The following is a 24,514-nucleotide window of genomic DNA, read 5'->3' on the forward strand; positions in this document are numbered from 1 at the left end:
TGGTGGTACCATCTCCTAGTGACCTCGTGAGCTTCCCAGCAATGCTCTCACTTCAATTACAAAGCACTCCTGATTCTCCAGCTCTGGCCTAGTTTATCTGCAAGCAACTCCTAGAGTCTGGTATTAGGTCTTTTTCATCTGTGAATCTTTTGTATAATTTATAGACTCTTAGAAAGTCAAAACCTGCCAGAGACCAGTAGAGATGATTAATCCCACACCCCTTTTAACCAATAAATAAATGGCAGGTCCAGAAAGAGAAGTGGTTCCGCCAAATGGTGTGACAGGTGGAGATGCTGGGCTGAAAGCCGAACATTTGTCCACCGCTCTGCTATTAGCTACCTAGCTCGTTGTTGTAGCCAAAATGCCGGACAAGACGCAACATAAGAGAAGCGGGGCTTTTTTTTTTTGTCTTGGTTTGGTTTGGTTTTTGGTTTTCTGAGACAGGGTTTTTCTGTGTAGTCTTGGCCACCCTTGAACCTACTCTGTAGATCAGACTGGCCTTGAATTCACAGCAATCCACCTGCCTCTGCCTCCCGAGCACTGAGATTAAAGGCATGCACCACTGCCCAGCATGAAGGGCTTATTTAAAGGGATTTTAGTTCACCAAGGCAGAGAAGCCACGGGGGGGGAGGGGCAGGAACACAAGTCAGCTGACCACATGGTGTCCACAGTCAGGAAGTAGAGAGGAATACTGGTGCTCAACTTGCCTTCTTTTTATTCAGTCTGACTCCTGGGCGGGTGCTGTCCACACTCAACGTGGGTCTTCCCTCTTCAGTTAAACCTCTTAGGAAACACCCTCAGACACACTCAGAGGTGTGTTTCCATGGTGATTCTAAATCCAGTCAAGCCGACAGTGAAGACTATCACGTGTTTCAAGAACATCTTCATCCCTTATGTCATCAGGGATGTGTCCCCTTTGGGCATCAGCACTCTTGGGGCCTTGAGGTCCTCACCCGTAGCCTCACCCCTAACCAAGTATCCCAGACATATTCGATTGCAGCATGTTGGACAGCAGGGAGGGTGCAGGCTTTTCACAGACCCGCTCCCCCTTAAACCTGTTACCAAATGAGCAACTGCCAGAAAATTCATTCCTTAAAGTGGTAAGCTGATCTGTGCAACACGGGACTTCTTCTGTTGTATTGTGTTGTGTTGTTTGTTTGTTTGTTTGTTTGTCTCAAAAGACATTTATTTATTATTCAGAGGGTCAATAACAATAGAGTTGGAAAATATTAAGCATGATCACAGCTTCTTTGGCATCTGAGAATCATGCTACCAGAGGTAGTTGTGTCTAAGCTGGGAAAGTGACTATCATAAGTTATCCTGTAGACTTTCTGCAAATATTTATAGGTTTATTTATTTATGCAGTCCAACCACAGTTCCCCTTCCCTCCTCTTCTCCCGGTCCCTCCCCTCCACCTTTCCTCTTCCCCCACCCTCCATCCACTCCTCCTCCATTTGTCTTTAGAAAAGGCGTCCCATGGATATTAACCAGCCATGCCATATCAAGTTGCAGTAAGACTGGGCACCTCCTCTTCTGTTAATGCTCTATGAGGCAATCCAGTAGGATGAAAGGGTCCCAGAGGCCGGCAACAGAGTCAGACAGCTCCTGCTCCCACTATTAAGGGTCCCACGAGAAGACCAAGCTACACAAGTGTAACATATAGCACATGACTTCTTTAGGTGGCCATCTTGATCATTCCCCGAGCACAGTTGGTCTGCCGGAGCTGGGGCACTGAAGTGTTTCTAGAAGAGGGAAAGATGCTTCTTTTCCTTTCCTCCCATCTTCTTGCCTTCTTCTGTCTGCAGGAGTATGATGGGGCATGTGTGTGCATGCAAGTGCGTGGAAGCCAGAAGTTGATACTGAGTGTCTTCCTTTACTGTTCTTGGTGTTATTTTTTGATACAGCTTTTGGTCTCTCACCAAACCCAGAGCTCCCCATTTGGGCTATAACGGTTGGCCAGTAAACCCCCAGGATCTTTCTGTCTCCATCTCTGCCCAGTGCTGGGATTAGAGGCATGCCTCTTTGTACCTGGCTTTTATGTGAGTACTAGGGATCCAAACTTGGTCTCTTGTGTTTGCACAGACAGCTCTCTATGCACTGAGCCCTCTCCCCAGGCCTGCTGCTTTTAGGGTTTTGAGTCAAGATCCCACTATGTAGCCCAGACCGGCCTTGAACTTGTAATCCTCCTGTCTCAGCTTTCCAATTGCTGCTATTACAGGTATATACCACCACTTCTACCTTGTATGAGTTTTTTTTTTTCCTAATACCGCAAGTTCTGTTTTGTTTACAAAGGGCAATCAATGTCCTCTTCTTTGAGCTCTTTCTAAAGTCTACAGACTTCCCTCTGCTTCTGTGGGGGTTGAAGTTGTCACCGCTGCAGAGGGTGCTCGGCTTGGTCATATCTTATTCTGACCGTTCTATTTTAATTCCTACATTCTGGGCTTATAGCAGAGAGATGTCTTATTCCTCATGAAGTATGAATAGAGAGAAGAACATTGAGAGGGGAAATGAAGCTGAAATGTGCTTTCCTTTTCTTTCTTTCTTTTTTAAAGAAGCTTGTCGTCCTTCATAAGTTATAAAATGTCATTTCTATGATCCCCTTTTGAAGGAATTGCTCTCCTTCCTAACTGAATTTATGATGAATTTTCAATAAAAATTTGACAATAAAAGTCCAAATGCACAATAAACATAAAACTGCTTAGTAGTTATAAATGACAATTCATTGCTTTGAGTTTAAAGTATTAATAAATTAAAGTTTCCTTGAAAATTCTGAATTTGCATCTCATTAAAAAGAGTTTTCTGAAAGTATCATCTTCACCTGTATATTTTTAATGGCCCAGCCTTGGTTTCCTATATCACTAGGTCAACAGATTATAGATGGGTTAATCATTAGTTCCATTTCCTCTACAGTTGAGTCTCTGCTCTGTTCTAAGCACTTAACATCTCATTATTCTTTATGGTTTTATGGAATAACTACTACTGTTACTCTCATTCTCTTGGTGAGGAAATAATGCACAAAGCCATTAACTAACTTGCCTATGTATCCCTGAAAAGCATATGCACCATTGCACGTTCATGACAGGAAGCCTGAATTGTCTTGCTTGCCAGGGATACATATATTGTCCTCTACTTGTCATCCTTTGTTACATGTGTTCTGGGAATTATGATAACACAGAATACACACATCACTCAGAGCAAGTTTTCCACAGTCAGTATCACATTCATTTATTTGAATGAGAAAATATTCATGTCTCTCCGAGACAGTCGTGGAGGAACGCTGGACCACTGCTTCAAACCGCAGAAACACACAAATGAACACAAATCATGCTAGCTCACAGGCATGCGTGGACACATGCATGCAAGAACATATCATGTAGCACCTAGGTCATGTGTGTACGCATGCATGCTAGCACACAGGGATGCTAGCCCACATCATGCTGGCACACAGGCAGGTGTACACACACTTGGAGGTGAATCTTGTGCCTACAGAGCTCTCTCAAGTAGAGGAGCGCTTCAGCAGTGACAGTGGCTATGTATTCTTTCTCTCAGGGGAAGACAGGAGCACACGGATGAGAAGGTCTACGAGACTGGCTCTCTTGTGAGGAGCACCATGAGTGTGCCTCGTGAGAAGGTCCTTCACCCTGGCTATAGTCCAGGAACTGTGGTACTGCAGTCACGATGACCTCTAAGCGTGGCACGTGCTCCTTTGGGCTTCCCCCTCGAAGCTTCTCTCACCTGCTTTAGGGGTAAAGACCAACCCTTCTCTATACCTCCTGCCATGATGCTTTCACAGCCAATTACAGTTCTATTTCATTCCCAGCAAGGGAGCTGGCAGCTTTGGGTCCCCTCAGCAGGACTGGCTGGATGCAATTAATGTCTCTTCTAGGGCCTGATTAGCTAAGGGGAGGCCGGAATTCTTATTCTACCCCCAAGCCCACATGCAAATTAGGAGGTTTCCTATCTTGTTGCTTATATTCAGGATCCTCAGTCCAAATATGTTAACCCTTCATATCGCACTCTAAATGGTGAAGTTAGATCAGAGAACCAAGATATCATCCCTGGCTGACTCTTCATTTTTAATATTCCCCAATCCAGATTAATAGGATAATCTGGGTGCCCATGAGCTCCCAGCTAGAGAGAGAGAGAGAGAGCTAGAAGCCACAGACATAATGCTTAGTATTATGGAGCTCTGAATGTAGAGTGTAATGCATGAGGATGATTTACTAAGGGAAAGAAAGAAAGTTCAAACGAGGAAAAATGAGGAGAGAAGGAAATTAATAAAAATGGAATTTATTATGTGGTACACATTTTACATACAGTAGAATGAAGAATTGCTATAAAACTGCACTTTTGCAGATAATGGGACTAAGGCTCAAGTGAAGGAAATTGTCCGAGGCCATCTAGCTAATATGGTAACGTGATTGTCTTGATGGCCTCCCCGTTGTCACATCCTTTTGGCTATGACCATTTACATCAGTTCTAGAGAAACTACATGACTTGCTTTGGGCAATGGAACCTTGACAAAGTTGATGCAAGCAGAGGCTGAACGTGCTTGAGGTCTAAGGTCCGGTCTCTCTTTCTAGTGGCCATTCTTCTGTCACCATGCCAACAAGCTGGGCAGTATTACTAGATGCTATGAAACACGTAGGCTGGAGTTGGGCCACGCCATCCTGGATCAGCCAGTATCTAGCCAGTTCATCCATCCAGTCAAGATCAGCCAAACCATATCAGGTGAACCATTCAACTAACTGCTTTGTAGATTTGTGAACAATAGTAAGTGGGTATTTAGGTTTTTGTTTGAGGGTGCATATACAGAGGCATAGTTAGAAACCAGGGCTGATTGAGAGAGCTAGAGATGACAGAGTCTGGACTCTGTCCATGTATCATGAAATACCAAAAGGCTGGAGCCGTAGCAGGGAAAACACAGGTATCTTCATTAAGATACCTTTTTAACCACAGGCTCTAAGTCACACAGGCTTTTCCTGGGAGACTGCAGCATCTCTAAATCTGGAAAATTGTAGGTAATTACCTGGCTGGCAGCTCTTTCATGTTCCAAATGCTTTAATCCCAAGTGCTTACCCATATAGTTGCCATCTTGGAATCTGGGTAGAGCAAAGATTCTTGACAGGAGTCCCAAATCATCTCCATCCTCCATCTGTTCTTCTGAGAAGGCAAAACCCCTCAGACAGATTCTGCTGGTTTTCCCTGGCCAAGTACATCTTGGTCCTTTCATGACTGAAACAGCCCCTCGTCTCCTAAACTTCCTTCAATTGCATTGCTCATTGCCTTGAGTCTTACAAGTAAAATCTCTACCTTCCCGAAGACAGAGACAGATTATCCACATTTCCTGAGGCTTCTTTCTTGAGTCATGGCTATGATACCCTCAAAAGAGATCGCCAAGAATATGGAGAAAGTGCAGGGTGTTGAGTATGAAGTAATAGCCACAAATACTGACTCTGGTGTGAACAGGAGTATTATTTTTGAAGATTAACATGGCAACCTGTGTCCACAGCCTTAAAAATGCCAAGGCCCTTTGAAGGGGTGATTCTGCTCCCGGGTTCCCTCCTAAGGACACCTGGACATGATTCGTGAAATCAGAAAATCACTGGGGGAATTCTTATAGAACAGGTATGATTGGAAAATACAAGTTAGAAATAGGCTGTATATTATGTTCCTGATTTGGGGACAATTATGTGAGAGACAGGGCTATAGTTACAGGAAATTTTAACTTCTAATCAATTATTACATGGTTTTAAGATATGGCTTTCCTCTCCCACCACAGCCTCTGAGCAGATAGACATAGTTGGAAAACCTGTCTTAAAAACCTAACAACCAGCAAAGATCTATAAAAAGTGGCTGAAATGATCAACGATGTGAGAATGGGATCTAAATATAGGGCCTTTCAGCATAGATGGATGATGACTGAGGGGAAAATGAATAAAGTGTCAAATGATTATAAAGTATAAGAGGAGGAACATGGCGCTGGCTCACAAAGTCCCAGAAAAGGCCGAGAACATTAGATCGCAAGCACCTGCTGAATGGTCTGGTTAGCTGACAGAGGCTGAAAGCAAACAAAAGGGAGTTATGCCTTATCTATCAGCCCCTAATTACATGAAACACAAGCGTAAAAGTTGTCCCAAGAGCTGAGACTCTGGGTACATTTGGAATATGTGTCATCATGGGAGAACGTCTCTTGGGCTGGGGCCATTTTGGTTTTCAACATGAGGACTGAGTGGTGGTATTTCACCAAAGGCTGCTGAATGTTCATGAAAGGAGACTGCCCTCAGTCCTCAGAGCTAAATAGTGCTAGCCTATAAATATCTCCCCACATCCCCACACCCTTACAAGCCTGTCCTGGTCCTCTGCCACCTTTACCCCAAACAGATGTCTATGCCTGAGCTCAAAGAGGACATTGGGAGTTAGCACTGCTGAGCAAGAGAGGCTCTTGTGTTCCTTCCGTATGTTGGGATTGGGGGAGTCTAACCGGAGACTAGAATTGGGGAGAGTACCTTTAAGACAACCCCTTCCGCTCTCTCTCACATACACACAGTTCCAGAAGTAAGGACTATAGAATCCTTTGAAACAGAAAATAAAATTGCCAAGATAACAGCAGCCACGGCGACTCGGAGCTGCTTAGCTTGGAGCCAGCATCCCAGAGTCTATTCACATGCCAGAGTCATTCAAATTCGCTTAGCATGCTTTCTGCTGACAGGGAGCTGAAGCCAAGATTTCAGGAATAGTATGCTTTCCTGAGAGGTGTGAAAAGAGCCGAGCTGGGTTTGCAACAGACTCTGGCATGGGCATCTCAGTCCCGCAGGGCTGTGGAACCTGCTCTTGGGAGCATGGAACCTGGACAGGGCTCAGAATGGAATCTTTTCTGTCCCATCGCAGCATCCTAAGAGAAGCCACTGCCTCTCTGGGCCTCAGGTTGATCTGTTGGAGATTCTCAACCTGTTGGTTGTGACACCCTTGGGCGGTCACATATCAGATGTCCTGCCTATCAGATATTTGCATTATGATTCATAAAAGTAGCAAAATTACAATTACGAAGTTGCAGCAAAATAATTTTATGTGTGGGGGTCACCACAACATGAGGAACTGTATTAAAGGGTCACAGCATTAGGTAGGCTGAGAACCAGTGCTCTGAGTAAAGTGTAATGATTATGAGGCTGATTTGAAGAAAAAGTGTGCCGCAAGAATCACAAACACCATACAGGCTTACCGTAATCTCTTTAAAAAGCAGGCAAGTGATTACAAGGCAACCGTCTTCTCTTCTCTGAGTCCTCTTTCATTGCTAAACTCTTTTTCTTAATTATAATAATTAATGTATATTAGCTATACAGACTAGCGGGTTTCACGACAATTTTCATGCATGAATATATTATATTTTTTATCGTGTCCTGTATCCTCCCTTTTATTTTTTTTCTTTTTTCTCTTTTTAGCCTCTTGCTACTCTCCTCTTTCCTCTAGTTCCCATGAACACTTAAGATTGAAGCTGTACCCAAAACAGGAGAAGGAAAGAATGATGACCTTGGACATCCATAACTAAATACCCGCCCCCACCCACCATCACAAGAGGCAGAATTCATGAATGCGAAAAAGAGGGCTTGAGCGGGGGGGGGGGGGGGGGGGAAGGGGAGGTCCTAAAAAAGGAGGGCCCTGGAGGCAGGGGGGTAAATAAGGATTTGGGGCGCTGGCTTTGTTCTTCCCTCCTTCCAAAATACCAGGGCAGGTATTTTTTTTTTTAATTTTATTTTTCTTTTTAGTTACATTTTGTTAACTCTGTGTCCCAGCTGTATCCCGCTCCCTCATTCCCTCCCCAACCCCACACTCCCTCCCTGGTCTCCTCCTTGCCCCTTTCCAAGTCCACTGATAGGGGAGGACCTCCTCCCCTTTCATTTGACCCTGTTTTATCAGGTATCTTCAGGGCTGGCTGCAAAGTCCTCCTCTGTGGCCTAACAGACTGCTCCTCCCCTGGGGGGTGGGGGGGGTCAAACAGCCTGCCCTTGAGATCCTGTTAGAAATAGTCCGTGTTCCCCTTACTTTGGAAAACTACTTGGTTACTGAGCTACCACAGGACACATCCGAGCAGGGCAGGTATTAATTACCTGGAAACTCCTAGCTCACCACCTCACTCCGTATTCCTGGCCAACAGCAACTTCATGCTCATAGATTTCGGGGTCATGGCTTTCAAGCCAGCAAAGTGAGGTGTGTGGTGAGGCTGTGGAAGTCTCAGTAAAGGTAGGCATCCATGGAACGGCATGGTAATGGTGTCGCCATGAACACTCCCTATGTGTTCCATAGGGTTCTAAGCATTTTCTTCGTCAGGCTTGAGCACCCCCTTCCCCATTTAATCCTTCTGAGAAATTTAGGAATGCAGTAAATGTCTTTGGTCCTACTTTAACCCCTAAGAAAACTTGCCTAAGGTCATACAAGTAATGCATGGCAGAACCAAGGGCCCCACCAACCACGTTATACCACCTAAGACATGTCAGGTACTTCAGATGATGACTGCCCTTTAGCACATATTCAAAGTCATGGACCAGCAAGATCAGGCCGGGTGGTGGTGGCGCACACCTTTATTTAGTCCTAGCACTCAGGAGACAGAGGCAGATGGATCTCTGTGAGTTTGAGGCCAGCCTGGCCTTACTACATGGAGAAAGCCTGTCTTGAAAAGGGAGAGAAGGAGAAGAGAAGGAGAGAGAGAGAGAGAGAGAGAGAGAGAGAGAGAGAGAGAGGCAGAAACACTAGTAGGACAGTATAAACATAAATGACAAGATAAGGGCTTGGAGCAGATTAACTCGCCCAATGTCTCTCACCCAGCAAGTGAGAGAACTGGTATTTGAGCCCAGAATTCAAAGCTTGTGACAGGGATTGGCACACAATAAGTCCTCAGTAAGTTTTAATTATCTGTACTTATTTTTATCTTTATGTACATAAAAGTCTCAGAAGAAATGTAAGAAGACAGAAGGTTTGTTAATGAGTATCTGGTCCAACAGTGCACAGTGAGTCTTAGCCACTTTTTCTTTAGGCAGGTCTTCACAGAGCTGTAGTTTGGGGTGCAGCCAGCACGGGGATACTAACCAAGCTTCCCAGTGATTTGGATACAACTTCAACTGTCAGAAACGATGGATTGAGAAACTATGGATTAAACCCGTAGTCACCAGTCAGAGAGTGGGAAAGCTGGGATTACACCTGGGAAAAGTCCTGCTTTCGTGCTTTGTTGGCATCAGGGGCAAACCTAAGGCCCTCATCCGAAACATAGGAAAGTTAAGATGTGATTCCAGCTTGCTTGCACCTGCAACTTCTGACTTGTCCCCTAAATCCTCCGAATGATGCATTCATTACAGTGAATGAAATTAATGTTAGGAGAATTTCACCACAGTTCCTCCAAGGAGCATCATGAGGGTTTTGTAGACTTGAGAACGCATATACCTCTGCTATTGTGCAAGGACCATAGACTGACTCAAGGAGACAATTCTGTAACTTCCCCCTAACCTATCAGATGATTCGGCCTGGTTTCTGGGACAAAAAAAAAAAAGCGAACACGGTGGCTTGGTATCCCTGAAGCTTCCTGAGAAGCGTAGTGGCCTGGAACCTTGGACATGGGCCCAGCCTACTATATGCAAATAGCTCAATTCAGGCTACTCAAGGCTTGTCTGAATTATGTTCTTCTCTTGAACCAGGCAGAGGAACTAGGCCAGATCAGCCTTTAATTTTGGCTCTTTGGTAATGATAGTGATGCTAATGATGAGTCAGACAGAAAGACAAACAGACATTAGATTGCACATTTGGGCCATTAGAATACGGATACAATTATGAATACCCACATTAAGCGTGACCTTCTTTCTTCCTGCGGTTTGTTTACTATGCATGTCATGTTTGACTCCACAGAATTGGATGTTATTTAAATTCAATTATTGTGAGGTTAAGTTCTTCTCACTAGTAGCAGCTGAGTAAATTTAGAAACAGTTAGAGGGAATAGGTACATATATCTTATACCAGTTAAATTATAGGGAGAGTAAGTGGAGCAGGAATGAAATAATCACCGGGATAATGAATGTCACTGTGTGGAGGGCTTGGGTTCGTCTGTCCACCTTCCTTGTCCCTTTTAGCATTCCTTTTGTTTTGCTTTGAGACAATGAGCAGATAAATTAGGACATTCTCCATGAAGATGGAAGGAGATTACATGTGTGAGGCTGTCCGTGTCTGTGTGTTTCTGAGCGTAAGTGGCTAGTATGGGAATGGAAATAGAAATAATTTTGTAGGTTAATTGGATTCAGTGTAGATAACTACAACTTATTAGGGCTTTAAGTCTCCTCTCTTCTTAGCAATAGCATTCTCTCTTCTTTAGATCAAATTATCTCATAGCAATTCATAAATTCTCTCCGCTGTTCCTGACATACTGTTGGTCCCTTGAAGCCAAGACTTGGCCTTAGATCCATTGATAAAAGCACAGTCTGACTGGAAAGGGAGTCTGAGTGGGTGGTACAGGTAAACGAGTCTCTTCAGAACACAGAGCTGTTTATAAGCTTTCTAATACAGTATGCACACAATTCAGGATGGCTTGACGATGAACAATCATGGATTTTCAGGTCTTGGGGCATCTTTGGAGGTCATCACCCTCCCTTCCCTTCATCCTTCACAGTCTGCTTTGACCTGCCTCCCAACTCACCCAGACATCAAATAATAGCCAGTGAACATGGCCCAGAACTGATCTCAGAGGTGGCAATGAGGGAAAGAGCAACAGGGTGCATAGGTGTCCGGTAAGGCGGATCCCAGGGGGGATCCAGTGAGGTCATCACTCATGTCAGGACAAAAAAGTTAATGGTCTTACAGGCAGGCCGCTGTGGGTGGAAGAAAAAACACAAGCAATGGAACCTCCGTGAAAAGAGGTGATTTGGGTAACTAAGGCAGTTTGATGAACAGAATTGGTTTCAGAGCCCAATTCTTTCATTTTCGTGAGCACATAACAAACTCTCTGAATTCGTGAAGAGGGAGCAATTATTACTAACCTCACTGTGTTGAGGTGGCAGATGGCCTCACAGCCAGAGACATGTTTTACAGATAGTGACTCTAGATGCAAGAAAAAAGGAAATAATGAAAGAAATTAATATTTGAAGGAGATGGGAAGACCATTTTAGAGACAGGTTTTGTTAATCTCTGTTGTAGTGGTTCTTAACCTGTGGGCTGCAACCTTTTTGGCAAACCTCTGTCTCCACAAATATTTACACTGTGATTCATAACAGTAACAAAATTACAGTTATGAAGTAGCAACAAAAATAATTGTGTGGTCTGGAGTCACCACAACATGAGGAACTGTGCTGTACTAAAGGGTCGCAGCAATAAGGAAGTTGAAAACCACTGCCCTATTGTAACCCTTACACACTGGCCTCCATTTAAGTTGAACGAGTACTGGCTTACTACCTTGCTCCCCTGGTTTCACAGACAAGGTAATTTGTTTTGATGGAAATATCTCTAAAGATCTTCTGGTGTTTTATATCGATCTCAGCCCTTTGGTACCTTTTCCCTTCCCTTCCTTTCCTTTCCTTTCCTTTCCCTTCCCTTCCCTTCCCTTCCCTTCCCTTCCCTTCCCTTCCCTTCCGTTTCCTTCCCTTCATGCCTTTTTTCCCCCACAAACAAAATGGGGAAAAATTAGAAGTAAAGCTTACCGTATTCATAGATAATTATTTTTCTCATCTAACTTGATCCATCAACATCTGACAAGGCAGATGGCTCCCCTTTCTCTTAGCATACTTTTGCATTCTTCCTTGGCTTTTGGACTGATGTGTTCTTTTACCTGGCTAGCCTTGCTTCTCAACCTCTTCTGCTGGTTCCCAACAGTTTTCTGAGTTCTAGCCATGGCCATTCACCAAGATTAGACCTAGAGCCTCTCCTTTTCTGGCATATGCTGACAACTTTGGTTATGTCATCTAAGCGGTGAATTTGAACACTACCCCACTGCTAATGGGGTAGTGATTCTCATGTCCCTATGTGAGCTCAGCCCAGATACCAGCCTAATGCACATTGCAATGCGTGTTTGACATTCCCGATTGACAGCTGATAGGCATCACACTGTTGATACTTTTAAAAGTGAGTACCCAATCTTTCAACCTGCTTCTTCTCAGTCTTTCTCCATCCAATCGAAAGCAACTCTGCCATTCTTCCCAAAGCTCAAGTCAAAATTGACATCACCCTCTACTTTCCTGCTTTGCTCACATGCCACACCTAATCCACCAACCAATCTCAACATCCATCTCTTCAAAAACACATCCAGAAACCAACCATTTCTTGGGTTTTGTATCGATACTATTTGGTTTAAATCATATTTGTCCTCCACCTGGATTATTTCAACAGCCTTTTGTTTCCCAATTCCGTCTTTATTTCCATCTAGTCTGTCCTCAGTATAGAAGTCATACTGTCATACGTAGCCAGATCATCAAACGTAAGTAGAAGACTTACTCGCTTAGAGACTAAGCGAGTCTCAATAGCATTCAGGATTACCCATGCCATCCATAAATGCCATAAGAGCCCTTTCCTCATCTGTTCCCCCACCTTTGATCCATATTTGGGCCTCTTCTGTTTTCCTTCTTCTCACTACTCAATCTTAATATGCCAGTGTCTTTGGTTTTCCTGAAACACGTCAGTCACTTTTCTGCCTTGGAGCCTTTGTGCTTAATCTTCCCTGCCCAGATTTCTTGGTCCCAAATATCTTGGTTCATTCCTTTGCCTGTCTCATGTCTTAATTCAAATACCCCTCTTCAGAGAGCATCCAGAGCCATTGGCTATGGAATATAGTTTCCTAGCTGCTATGACAAAAATACAAGAATTTTACTTGCTTCTAGATCCAGTCAGGTTGACAACTAAGACATGCTACCTTGGAGTTCCGAGGAATACAGTCCGTCATAGCAGGAGTGACAGAGTGATGAGAACATCAAGCATCCAGGCACACTGCAGCCCATGGCAGTAATCAGAGAGAGATAAATGTAATGCTTGTCCTTAGGTCCTTTCTCAGTCACTCTGGTCCCAAGCTGTGGGATGCTGCCACCTACACACAGGATGGGTCTTCCCTCAAGTCAAGCATTTCTGGAAACAACTTCATAAACACACAGAGAGGTGGGTTTCCATGGTGATTCTAAATGCAGTCAACTTGACAATGAGGAGTTACCATCCTACCATCCTACTTAGCATTTAAATCTACCTCCTCCTTCTCCTCCACCGTCTCTTTTCCCTTTACACACTTATTTTCTCCACAGCACATGACAGCATATCTTAGGTAGACATCATTTACTTCTTTATCTGTTTGTTGTCTTTGTCTACCAGAGAACTTTATGCCTACCATCTAGAAGATGGAGCATGGCAAGTAAATATTGAATGAGCAAAGGATATGGCTTAACACAGTTTAGAGTGGTTAACAGGTTGATCAAGGTCGTACAGACTGTCAGAGCCTGAATAAAGCCGAGACTGTCTAGGATGAGAGCCAGGCTCTTAATCATCATGAGTCTCAATAAAGGAAAAGAACTATAAACTGTGTCCTAAGGCTAGAGTTTTATTGTTTTGATATCCCAGAGAAGCAAACTCCAGCCCAGCATAGGGCTGTCTTTACCACATGGTGCTGGATATATCTCTTCCTTCTCAGTGGCAGAGATGCCTGGATATGAGTAAGTGGAAAAAAGCAGTCCCAGGCTTACCTGGCATTGCCATAGCAACTGGGTAACCTAAGGACTCTTGAAGCCAGACCTTCAGACTGAAAGAAGGGAAAAAAAAAAAACCTAAAGCAAGCTCAGAAGTAAACAAGGAAATCTGTGAATGGAGAAACAGCTGTAGCTACCAACTGTTCCAGTGGTAGAAGAATCCTTTTCTCGGTTCCTCCCACCAGGTTAGTCATAGCCACAACTAGAAAATTACCTTGTACTGATTCCTGCCTGTAGCACACTCTCAACCCAAGAGACCTGTGTTCTTCTCTTGTCTAGCATCTCTAAGGTAAAGGTTACCCTAAATACTCCCAGCGTCCTGTAATAACACAAGGACATTTCTGGGAATGTAGAATACGGTGTCCTCATTCCTGTCCCAGAATGACAGACTTGCCTAGAATGTACTTTAAGATGGCCCTCTCTGTGACCCTGTTGACCAGTTCTTAAGGCTCTTGCTCCTTTCTTACCTATTTGGCTTATATTAGCATGACAGTAGGAACAGGGAATTGTAATAAAAAAATAAGTTGAAGTCTTAAGGAAATGTGAGTTAAAACTGTAATTTAGCAAGAGGGCTTACTTGTGCTGAAGACCATCAAGCACTTTGCTGCTTCATCTCACTGGATCTTTTTTTTTTTTTTTTTTTTTTTTAAGAGATAAGAGTACATGGAAGGTAAAAGGAGCATCACAGATGTTAGGGGCTTGTGTACATTTTCTTAGCCAGCAATGGGTGAAGAGACCTTCAAAACCATAGCGCTTAATTTCTAAAACAAACGTTCTTAGCCACTCTCACAGACTCCATACCTGTCTCTTTCTTGTCCCAAAGCCCTGAGGTCACTGAGGATGTATCTGGTCCCTCGGCATTTAGTGAGCACCTTTGATCACTGGAGTTTGCTGCATTCTGGAGACGAGCTTGGTGCAATCTGTCCTAACCAAAGCACAGAGCCTCAGGAGCGGGGCTTCCCTGCACCCTGGGCCTTTTCCTGGGCATCTCTGTATAGCTAGGTATTGATGGGGTATCAGTGAGCAGCCTAAATCTCAGAGAATATGAAAAATGATGTAGTACCAGACTGTGTAATGAGGCAGGGAGAGGAGACAGGGCTGCAGCTGGCCATCATGGGAGATTTGGCTGAGGGACCTGAGGTAGACCAGAAATATCCCTCCCTCCTCCAGAGAAGGAGACAGAAAGAGATGCATAGCACAGACTTTAGTGTGGTGAAGCTCAGGGGCTGACACTGGTGAGAAAGCCCTGGCTTCTCATTTTTCTCATGTCCCCTGCTGGCTCTGTGGCGTGGACTCTATATTGCATCTTCTCTTGTATTAGGGGATGTTCATACTGGAAGCGTGGGGGAAGGATGTCCATCTCACGTTCCATATTACAGCACTTAAACTTGTGTATGTATGCATATGTACATCCCAGCATTTGTTCGTGTGTGTGTGTGTGTGTGTGTGTGTGTGTGTGTGTGTGTGTGTGTGCCTGTTGAGGAATTATATGTGCGTGTGTGTGTGTGCACACACATGTATGTGGAGGCCAAAGATCAGTCTGAGGAGCCATCCACCTTCTTTTCGGAGACACGGTCTCTCGGTGAGACCAAATGGAGCTTGTCATCTTTAAGCTGGGCCAGCTGATCAGTGAGCCTCAAGGACCCTCCTGTCCCTGCCTCCCTGTTCCTGAGATTCAAGCATGCACCACCGTGCCCAACATTTTATCTGAGTGCCAAGGAGTAAGCTCCTTATACCAAGCGCTTTACCAACTGCACTGAGACGTTGCTCCAGCCCCCTCCCCCAGGTCCCCTCATTTCAGCTTTTAGTGGCGTTTACTGTGAAGAACATATTCATTACATTTAACAGGGTCCTACTTTTGTTGCCGGTTATATCTATTCTATTGTTCTTGAAGACACATGGGTGTAATGAGAAGACGATGCAGGACCCAGGCTGGGTTGGCAGTTTTGCCCTAACTGATAAAAGGACTGTGGTCCTCCTCCTCATCCATGAAGAGATATCCTGGGCGATCAGTAAGTTGAAAAGAGCTTCTTCATGGACTCTTTTCTTTAAAACATAGCATTGGTTATTTTCATCACTCATGTATTTTTGATACCCCATTTTGATAGCACATTTACTAATAGTTGTAGGGTAAGAAGTGACTGTCCAGTCTGCCTTTTGGGTTGTCCAGTGTGGATGGTGGGGATTTTTTTTAACTTTTAAATATTTTTATTTTTATTTTTTAATTTTTATTAATTAGAGTTTATTCACTTTGCATCCTACCTGTATTTCCCTCCCTCCACTCCTCCCAACCCACTCTCCTTTCCACTTCTCCACTGATGCCCCTCCTCCAGTCCACTGATGGGGAGGTCTTCTTTCCCCTTCCTTCTGATCCTAGTCTGTCAGGTCTCATCAGGAGTGGTTGCATTGTCTTCCTCTGTGGCCTGGTAAGGCTGCACCCCCCCCCTAAGGGGGAGGTGATCAAAGAGCAGGACAATCAGTTCATGTCAAAGACAGTCCCTGTTCCCTTTACTAGGGAACCCACTTGGACACTGAGCTGCCATGGGCTACCTCTGTGCAGGGGTTCTAGGTTATCTCCATGAGTGGCCCTTGGTTGGAGTATCAGTCTCAGAAAAGACCCCTGTGCCCAGACTTTTTGGATCTGTTGCTGTCCTTGTGGAACTCCTGTCCTCTCCAGGTCTTACTATCTCCTACTTCTTTCATAAGATTCCCTGCTCTACCCAAAGTTTGGCTATGAGTCTCACCATCTGCCTCAATACCCTGAAGGGTAGAGCCTTTCAGAGGCCCCCTGTGGTAGGCTCCTATCCTGTTCCCTGTTTTCTCCCTCCTCTGATGTCCATCCTCTTTGCCTTTCTGAATGGGGATTGAGCATCTTAGCCAGAGTCCTCCTTCTTGATTAGCTTCCTTAGGTGTACAGATTTTAGTATGTTTATCCTATATTATATGTCTAATATCCACTTATGAGTGAGTATATACCCTGTGTGTCTTTCTGCTTCTAGGATACCTCACTCAAGATGATCTTTTCCAGTTCCCATCATTTACCTGCAAATTTCATGATTTCCTTGTTTTTAATTGCTGAGTATTCCATTGTGTAAATATACCACAATTTCTGTATCCATTCCTCCATTGACGGATATAGGATGTTTCCAGATTCTGGCTATTACAAGTAAGCTGCTACAAACATGGTTGAGCAAATGTCCTTGTTGTGTACTTGAGCATCTTTTGGATATCTGCCTAGGAGTGGTATAGGTGGATCTTGAGGAAGCACTATTCCTAATTGTCTGAGAAAGTGCCAGATTGATTTCCAAAAATGGTTGTACAAGTTTACATTCCCACCAGCAGTGGAGGAGAGTTCCCCTTTCTCCACATCCTCTCCAGCATGTGTTGTCAGTTGAGTTTTTGATTTTAGCCATTCTGATGGGTGTAAGGTGAAATCTCAGGATCATTTTGATTTACATTGCCCATCTAAGAATGTTGAACATTTCTTTAAGTGTTTCTCTGCCATTCGATATTCCTCTATTGAGAATTCTCTGTTTAGCTCTGTACCCCATTTTTTAATTGGATTACTTGATTTGTTGTTGTTTAACTTCTTGAGTTCTTTATGTATACTGGATATTAGCCCTTTGTCAGGTATAGGGTTGGTGAAAATCCTTTCCCAATTTGTAGGCAGGCATTTTGTTCTGACAACAATGTCCTTTGCTTTACAGAAGGTTTTCAGTTTAATGAGACCCCATTTATTGATTGTTGCTCTTAGAGCCTGTGCTGTTGGTGTTCTGTTCAGGAACTTGTCTCCTATGCCAATGAGTTCAAGGCTCTTCCCCACTTTTTCTTCTAACAGTTTTAGTGTGTCTGGTTTTATGTTGAGGTCTTTGATCCAGTTGGACTTTAGTTTTGTGCAGGGTGTTAAGGATTGATCTATTTGCATTTTCTACATGTAGACATCCAGTTAGACCAGCACCATTTGTTAAAGATGCTATCTTTTTTCCATTGTATGGTTTTGGCATCTTTGTAAAAAATCAGGTGTCCATAAGTGTGTGGGTTTATTTCTGGGTCTTCTATTTGATTACATTGATCCACCAGTCTGTTTCTATGCCAGTACCATGCAGTTTTTATTACTGTTGCTCTATAGTACAGCTTGAGATCAGGAATGGAGATACCTCCAGAAGATCTTTTATTGTAGAGGATTGTTTCAGCAATTCTGGGTTTCTTGTTATTCCATATGAAGTTGAAAATTTTTCTTTCAAGATCTGTAAAGAATTGTGTTGGTAATTTGATGGGAATTGCATTGAATCTATAGATTGCTTTTGGTAAGATGGCCATTTTTACTGATAGGGGAGGTCCTCCTCTCCTTCTTTCTGATCTTGGCCATTTTTACTATGTTAATCCTGCCAAGCCATGTGCATAGGAAATCTTTCCATCTTCTGATATCTTCTTCTATTTCTTTCTTCAGAGACTGGAAATTTTTTTCATAAAAGTCTTTGCCTTGCTTGGTTAGAGTCACACCGAGGTACTTTATGTCCTTTGTGGCTATTGTGAAGGGTGTTGTTTCCCTAATTTCTCAGCCCTTTTGTCTTGTGTACACAGGAGGGATATTGGGGAATTAATAAGTGCCTTCAGGAGAAGCACCTCAGTCTGGCCTCTTGGCCCCTGAGACAGGCGCTTGAACCAGGCCAGGCCAAGCATACTCCCTCTGTAGGTAGGTATATGACTGCTCAAAGGGCTTTAGGAAAAGCTAATGGTCCCCATACAGAGCCAAGGTAAAGAGCCCAGATCAGATTGTGTTATGGGCTGTGTTCAGCCAGTAGCTCTTCTGTGCCTTTTCTCCTAGCTGCTGTTTGGGAAACAAGAAGTGCAGACTGCTGTCACTTGGTTTCATTGCCAGCGACCGGAAGTAATGTCTTTTACCTGATCGGCGACTTGACATGGCTGCTTAACAACCCGATTAATCAAACCTAGCTCATCCTGTTAGAATTAATGAGCCTAGGAAACGCTGCCATGAATAATGAGGGCTTTCCCCCTCCCCCAGCACCTCTCTCTGCTCACCCCCTCCCTTTTCCTTTCCTTAGCCGTAGCACAGATACTCAGTACCGCGGGGAGTTAGAGTTTGCTGTACTGAGTGGCCAGCAACACACACGACTCCCTTTTCTTCCCTGCATCAGAGAACCCAGGACTGGCTATGTCCTAGCAGAATAAAACTTCCTGTTCACCAAACGGATTAAGCTCACGATTAGCTGCCAAAGTCAGATGATTGTCTAGCTGTACTGAGTGCTAGGGATGCAAAGTTATATGAAATACCGTCCTGTGAGGGAATCATAGTGCAATGATCTGTGGACAAATGAAGATGCGCCATGAAATGAGATTGGGAAAGGCCACGGCCAAGAGAAGCTATCAGTACTTGAAGAGCAGAGTGGGGAACTAGGTGGGGTCTCATGCTGATCACCTGAGTACCTTCTACCCAGTTAACTCACTGCACAGGTGATGGAGTTCTGGCATGGCAAAAACTACTGGGTTAATAGGGTGAACGTGGTCCCTAGTCTCACAGAATGGGCCATGCAGGTGCCTAGGAAGACATTTGGCCTATTTTTTTTTTTTCATTTAGTCATTCAAACACGGAGGGTTGCTTTCTACTTTAGGGCTTGGCACTGGGAAAAGAGGTACAAAGATATATTCCTCATTCCTGCCTTCCGGGGATCCTTTGGAAGGCGGATAGGTACATGGATAGAGCCTCGTGGTCATGTGTTAGATTCTCTAAGCGTAATATGCTAAACTCATCCACTATAAAGTTCTTTCAGGCTAAAGCACCCATACCCACCTGGTGAAACCACGGGTGACTCACTGTGGGAAGCAGTATTGAAACCACCTGGAAAAAATTAATCATTTGAGTAGACTGAGTACAAAAGAACTCCATACAAACCAAGACTGAGATTTTGCATATGGGAGTTAAAATAAGAGGAAAAGATGATTCCAGAAATCATAGAAGGAGACAGCTGGTTCTGTAATCTACAGTGAAGAGGACGACTAAATAAGCAGATAGACACACTTAGGGGCCAGAAGATCCTGGATTTGCTTATTCATGGTTGAGAACAGGCATATTCTTCCTTAAAAAAAAAAATGAAACATTCAAATAAGCAGGGGAATTATCCCAAACATAGGGGATAATGTTTGGGGCTCAAGAATTGGGTTGCGAATGGGTCCCTAGAGTGAGACAGAGGAGCTGAATCTGAAATAAGTGATCAGGGGTGGAAACATGGAAAGTAAAAAAGGAAGCTTTGAGTAAGACCAGAGGGAATTCAGAGCCCAACTGTTAAAGTCTCTAAGAAGGTGAGAGTAAGAGCTGAGTCAATGGGGATTTAATGAGCCAAGAGGGTAGAAAGTGAGCTGGGAAGAGAAAGAGAGTGAAGAAAGAGAGAGTGAAGAAAAGGAGATGAGAGCCAGGTAGTGGTGGCGCACACCTTTGATCCCAGCACTTGGGAGGCAGAAGAGGTGGATCCCTCTGAGCTCGAGGCCGGCCTGAACTACAGACTGAGTTCAAGGATAGACAGAGCTACACAGAGAAACCCTGTCCCAGAACAAAACCAAACAAAGCAAAACAAAAGGAGGGCGGCAGGGAAACCCGGGGGTGAGATTCACAGAGACACTTTGGGGCCACATCAGGAGACAAGAGGCGCAAGTTTCAATCACACTGTCTGATGTGTCATGGGGAACTCTGGACAATGAGCCATGCTATGCTGCTCAGTTACAAGAGACTTCAGATCCAGAAACCATCTAGCTTGGCCAGATGGTTTGTTTCCCAGCTTCCAATGCTCCTAAGCTGGTCTTCCCCCACCCCCTATAGTTGGCTGGAGCAACCCAGACCTTCAGCAAGGACATTGGCCAAACTCCAAGATCCCTTAGGATTTAGGCCTGACCTACATTTTTTTTTCTCTCTCAGGGACCCAGCATGGAAAGAAAGCATCACAGAGAGGATCAGTGTCTTTGCAGAAGAATGCAAAGGCTCAAGTTCAGGGTCCTACAGCCTATAGGCATCTCTACACTCAGTCAAAGTGACCCCTGTGATATATTTTTAAACTGTTACAAACAGACTGCTGAAAGGTTTAGAAAAAGATTCCCTGTAGGACTAGAGGTGGTCTGTATGAGATTCTGGGATCAATCACCAGCACTACCAAAAATACAAATCTGTGGCTAGCTGGAGATGGATGGTACTTTTTGCCCTGCTTTTGGTCTGAGTTCTCCAAATCACACCCATCTCTACCAGCAGATTCCCATCATTTGTGCTACCTCTCCAGCTCTTGGGGGTATTTGACTTTGGTTGAGTTTCTAATGAGAAACTCATGGAGCCTACCAGCCACCATTGGACAACAGAGGGCTTCCATAAATATCCTGGGTCTTAGGCAGTTCAAGAAGCACTGTTTTGTGTCTTACTAGAGAGGTGGAAGGTCCTACAACTGGTAATTTAGCTGACTAAAGCCACTTGGATTCTGTGGTAGGAAAGCTGGGGCCCAGGCTTCTTCAGTAGATTCTGGTGCCTCTAGACAACACTTGTGGCTTGCAAGGAGTAGCCTTATCTGGGCTATCAGAGTGGCTCAGACCAGGGTTCCGGTATCCACCCACCAGTCTGTCACTTGCTGGACTGAGGTTCCGGGCTCACCACCATTCCCTCTTTTTCTCCACAGGGAGAGCTGCTAAGCCCATGCCGCTGTGATGGTTCTGTCAAATGTACACACCAGCCTTGTCTCATCAAGTGGATCAGTGAAAGGGGCTGCTGGAGCTGTGAGCTGTGCTACTACAAGTACCACGTCATCGCCATAAGCACAAAGAATCCTCTACAGGTAAATCCAGGGCCTCCCAGCCTGGGTCCCCTCATGATCTGCTTTATGGTAAGGGAATTACTGAATGTCAGATTCAAGGCAGTGTGGTGCTACACAGTCAAGAGGGGGTAAAAGAAGTTCTTTTCTCTTAAGTCTAGCCAAGAAGGGGGGAAGGGTTGGGCAAACAGAAAAAAAAATATGCAATATGGGGAAAGAGGTCAGGGGAGGTAGATGGCATAAAAAAACAGATGTGTTGATGAGAAGAGGAAAGGAAGAAAGAAGAAATAGGAGATTGGGGGAAAGGGAAGGACAGAAAGAAAAAGAGGAAGGGAGGGAAGAAGGGAAAAAAAGAGAGAAGACAAAGAGAACAGGTGGTTGGGGGAGACATGCTGGGGAAATGAGGCTTGAGTTAAAGCCAAAGGCTTGAAAAGAATCTGGGTAGACAAGATGGCTCAGTGGCACTTTTCAGACTTCAACATAATTGTGATTTACCTGGAGTCTTAACATGTGTATTGCCATTCACTGGGCTAGAGCAGGGTCCAAGAGCCTTCATTGCTAACAAGCTATGAGAGGGAGGTACTCCTCCTGTCCCACAGACCACTCTTTCTGTGACAAGGGACAGAGTGGGAAGGAATGGAGAAGAAACAGCAAAGAAGGGCAAAGAAAATGGAGAAAGGGGTGTACAGGAAGAAGCCTCGATGAGTAACAAAAGAATACCATGGGAGTTAAGGGAAGGCAGGGCCAGAGCTAGAGTAGGGACCTGTCAATCAGAATGGCAGAACTCAGGGCTCTCTCTGCCCACTCTCTCTTCTCCTCCTCTGCTGACATAGCCACCCCCACCCAGTTGCTGGCAGGTCCTATGCCAATCAGCCAATCAGTGTATCAGTAAGATTGGTACACAGACACAGACACACACACACACACGCACACATGCACACAGAAAGAGCATTCTGCTTCTAAAAATATCTCCACATACATATTGTCAGTCAAGTAAGCCGCCATGTATTTAATTAGCCAGCAAGACAGTGAGGATGGAGAGCACAGGTGCCTGAGTTTCCCTCCTCTCTGAGTGGGGCAGAGTGCCAACCTTGCAAACCCAGGAGGGTTGGGAGTGGGTGACTGCAGTAGGGTCTTTGCAGTGAGGAGCATCTAAAAACATGTGGAGTTGCCTGTGGCATTCTCCATGGGGCACTCTCAGAAATGTGGGGGAGGGAGGCACCAAAGTCCCAGGCAGCTCAGCCTCTTGATGGGGAGCCCCTCCCAACTGCCGGTTCCATCTTCAGCCATTTGTCTCAGATCTTAAGATGTCTTAAAATAGCAGCGCCAAGCAACAGCTGAGTCTATGTCCTGGGGGTGCAGCAAAGGTCCGAGCGCATTGACCCGCCTGTTTCTTTACAGCTGACTCAGGCCTCAGGAAAGGTCAGATCCACAATCCATGAACTCACTCCAAGACACCCTGATCTTGGTTCCACCTTTGACTCATATAATGAAAAAAAAAAAAATCATTCAGGTATAGCTTTTTTCTTGGCCTAAAGAAAAGGTTATTTTAAGCCTATGTCAGGTAAGCAAATGGCAGTGCTGGCAATATCAGTCAGTTAATCTATTTCCAAGTTACTACCCTGACTTCAATTATGAGTTTCTAGGCACTGGGGACCCCTCTGATTCTGTTGGTGCTAGAAATGCAATCGTGTGTGTGTGCTCAGTAAATGCCAGTTCCTTTTTCTACATAAAAGTAGTTTGGCCTTGGAACTGCACTATATGGTTGTATCCTAAATTGTTCCAAGTGTGTGTCCTGGGCTCCTCTGGCCTAGCTAAGTGTGACACAACTCTCTGCTCTGCCACAGTGGCCATCCTCTATGCAAAAAGCCCAGCTGGACTGTCTGTAGTAGAGGTTGGGACGGGCAGACCTGCTAGAAGCCAACAGAGCAACAGATAGAATTTTGTCTTCAGAGCAGGGAGATGCTTTTCCATATATCTTGGCTTTCTTGTGTCTCAGGCAATGAGTAAGAAATAGTTCAAGGCTTCACTATGGGACATTATATTGGTGATCTTCTCAAAGCAAGGTTTGTATCTAGAATACCTACTGAGAAAGGAGTAGGTCTTGCCCTACTTGCTGCAAGGCCCCATTGCCTGCTTCCCACCTTGTCTTTGGTAACTCTGAACAGCAATTTCATTAGTCCTATCTTCCCTGTGGTTTGAATTACCCATGAGCACCTGCAAACCCAAAAAACATTAAAAGGAAAACTCCAGAAAGAATTCATAATATTTAACTCTAAGTTGTTCTGGGTAGGGTGAGAAAATGCCCTTCCTTCCAGCTCCATCCTTCCTAGGACATGAGTCATCCCCTTTGTTCATCTACCCAAGCTACCTATGCTGCATACCCGTTAGTTATTTAGTAGCCACCTCGGCTATCAGATTCACTAGCATGAAACATCACAGTGCTTGGATAGAGGGTCTACTGATGTCTGAGGCTTCAGGTATCTTCAAATTTAACCCTGTAAACAGCTCAATTGGGGCACTATTGCTATTCAATGCACAGGTTTAGACAATGGAGGCATAGCGGGATTTGTGAACTTTGGAAGCTGTGTAGCTATGAGTCAGCAGAGCATGTTGCTGTCTGCAACAGGAGTTCCTGAATCCAGGTACCTACCCTCTACATAACACCCAGGCACACTACACACGTATGTTCCCTGCCTTGACACGTTTATCTGTGCCTTTACTGAAACATAGTAAAGAATGACCTTCACGCCCTGGCTTCACACTTAAGACTCATAATTCGCTAGGAAGAATGGAAGAGCGATTACTTCCATCTTTAAAGAAGGGGAAATTGATAGTCATCGTGATTTATTGACTTCTCACTAGCACTCAACAAGTTTGGGGACACAGCTCAACCAAAATTGGGTCCTCTGATGCCTTACTTGGTGTCCCCTCCTGGTTTAAGGGACAAAATTTCCTCCTTGGACTCTACCCATTGTCTTTTCACTCCCTAGTGCTACAAGACTAGAGAGGAAG

At 44.5% G+C, this 24,514-nt stretch overlaps 1 protein-coding gene across 1 annotated transcript in view; it reads left to right on the forward strand.

The window, feature by feature from the left end:
- Nucleotides 1-24,514, forward strand: part of Marchf4 (membrane associated ring-CH-type finger 4) — a 113,029-nt gene that overhangs the window by 68,991 nt on the left and 19,524 nt on the right. Inside the window, exon 2 of the mRNA XM_055617115.1 lies at nt 21,368-21,523. Within this exon, the coding sequence (XP_055473090.1) occupies nt 21,368-21,523 (156 nt within the window). The remainder of the gene's footprint in view (nt 1-21,367; nt 21,524-24,514) is intronic.

Source organism: Psammomys obesus, unplaced genomic scaffold, assembly GCF_907164565.1.
Source record: "Psammomys obesus unplaced genomic scaffold, mPsaObe1.curated_primary_1811, whole genome shotgun sequence".
Classification (NCBI taxonomy): Eukaryota; Metazoa; Chordata; class Mammalia; order Rodentia; family Muridae; genus Psammomys; species Psammomys obesus.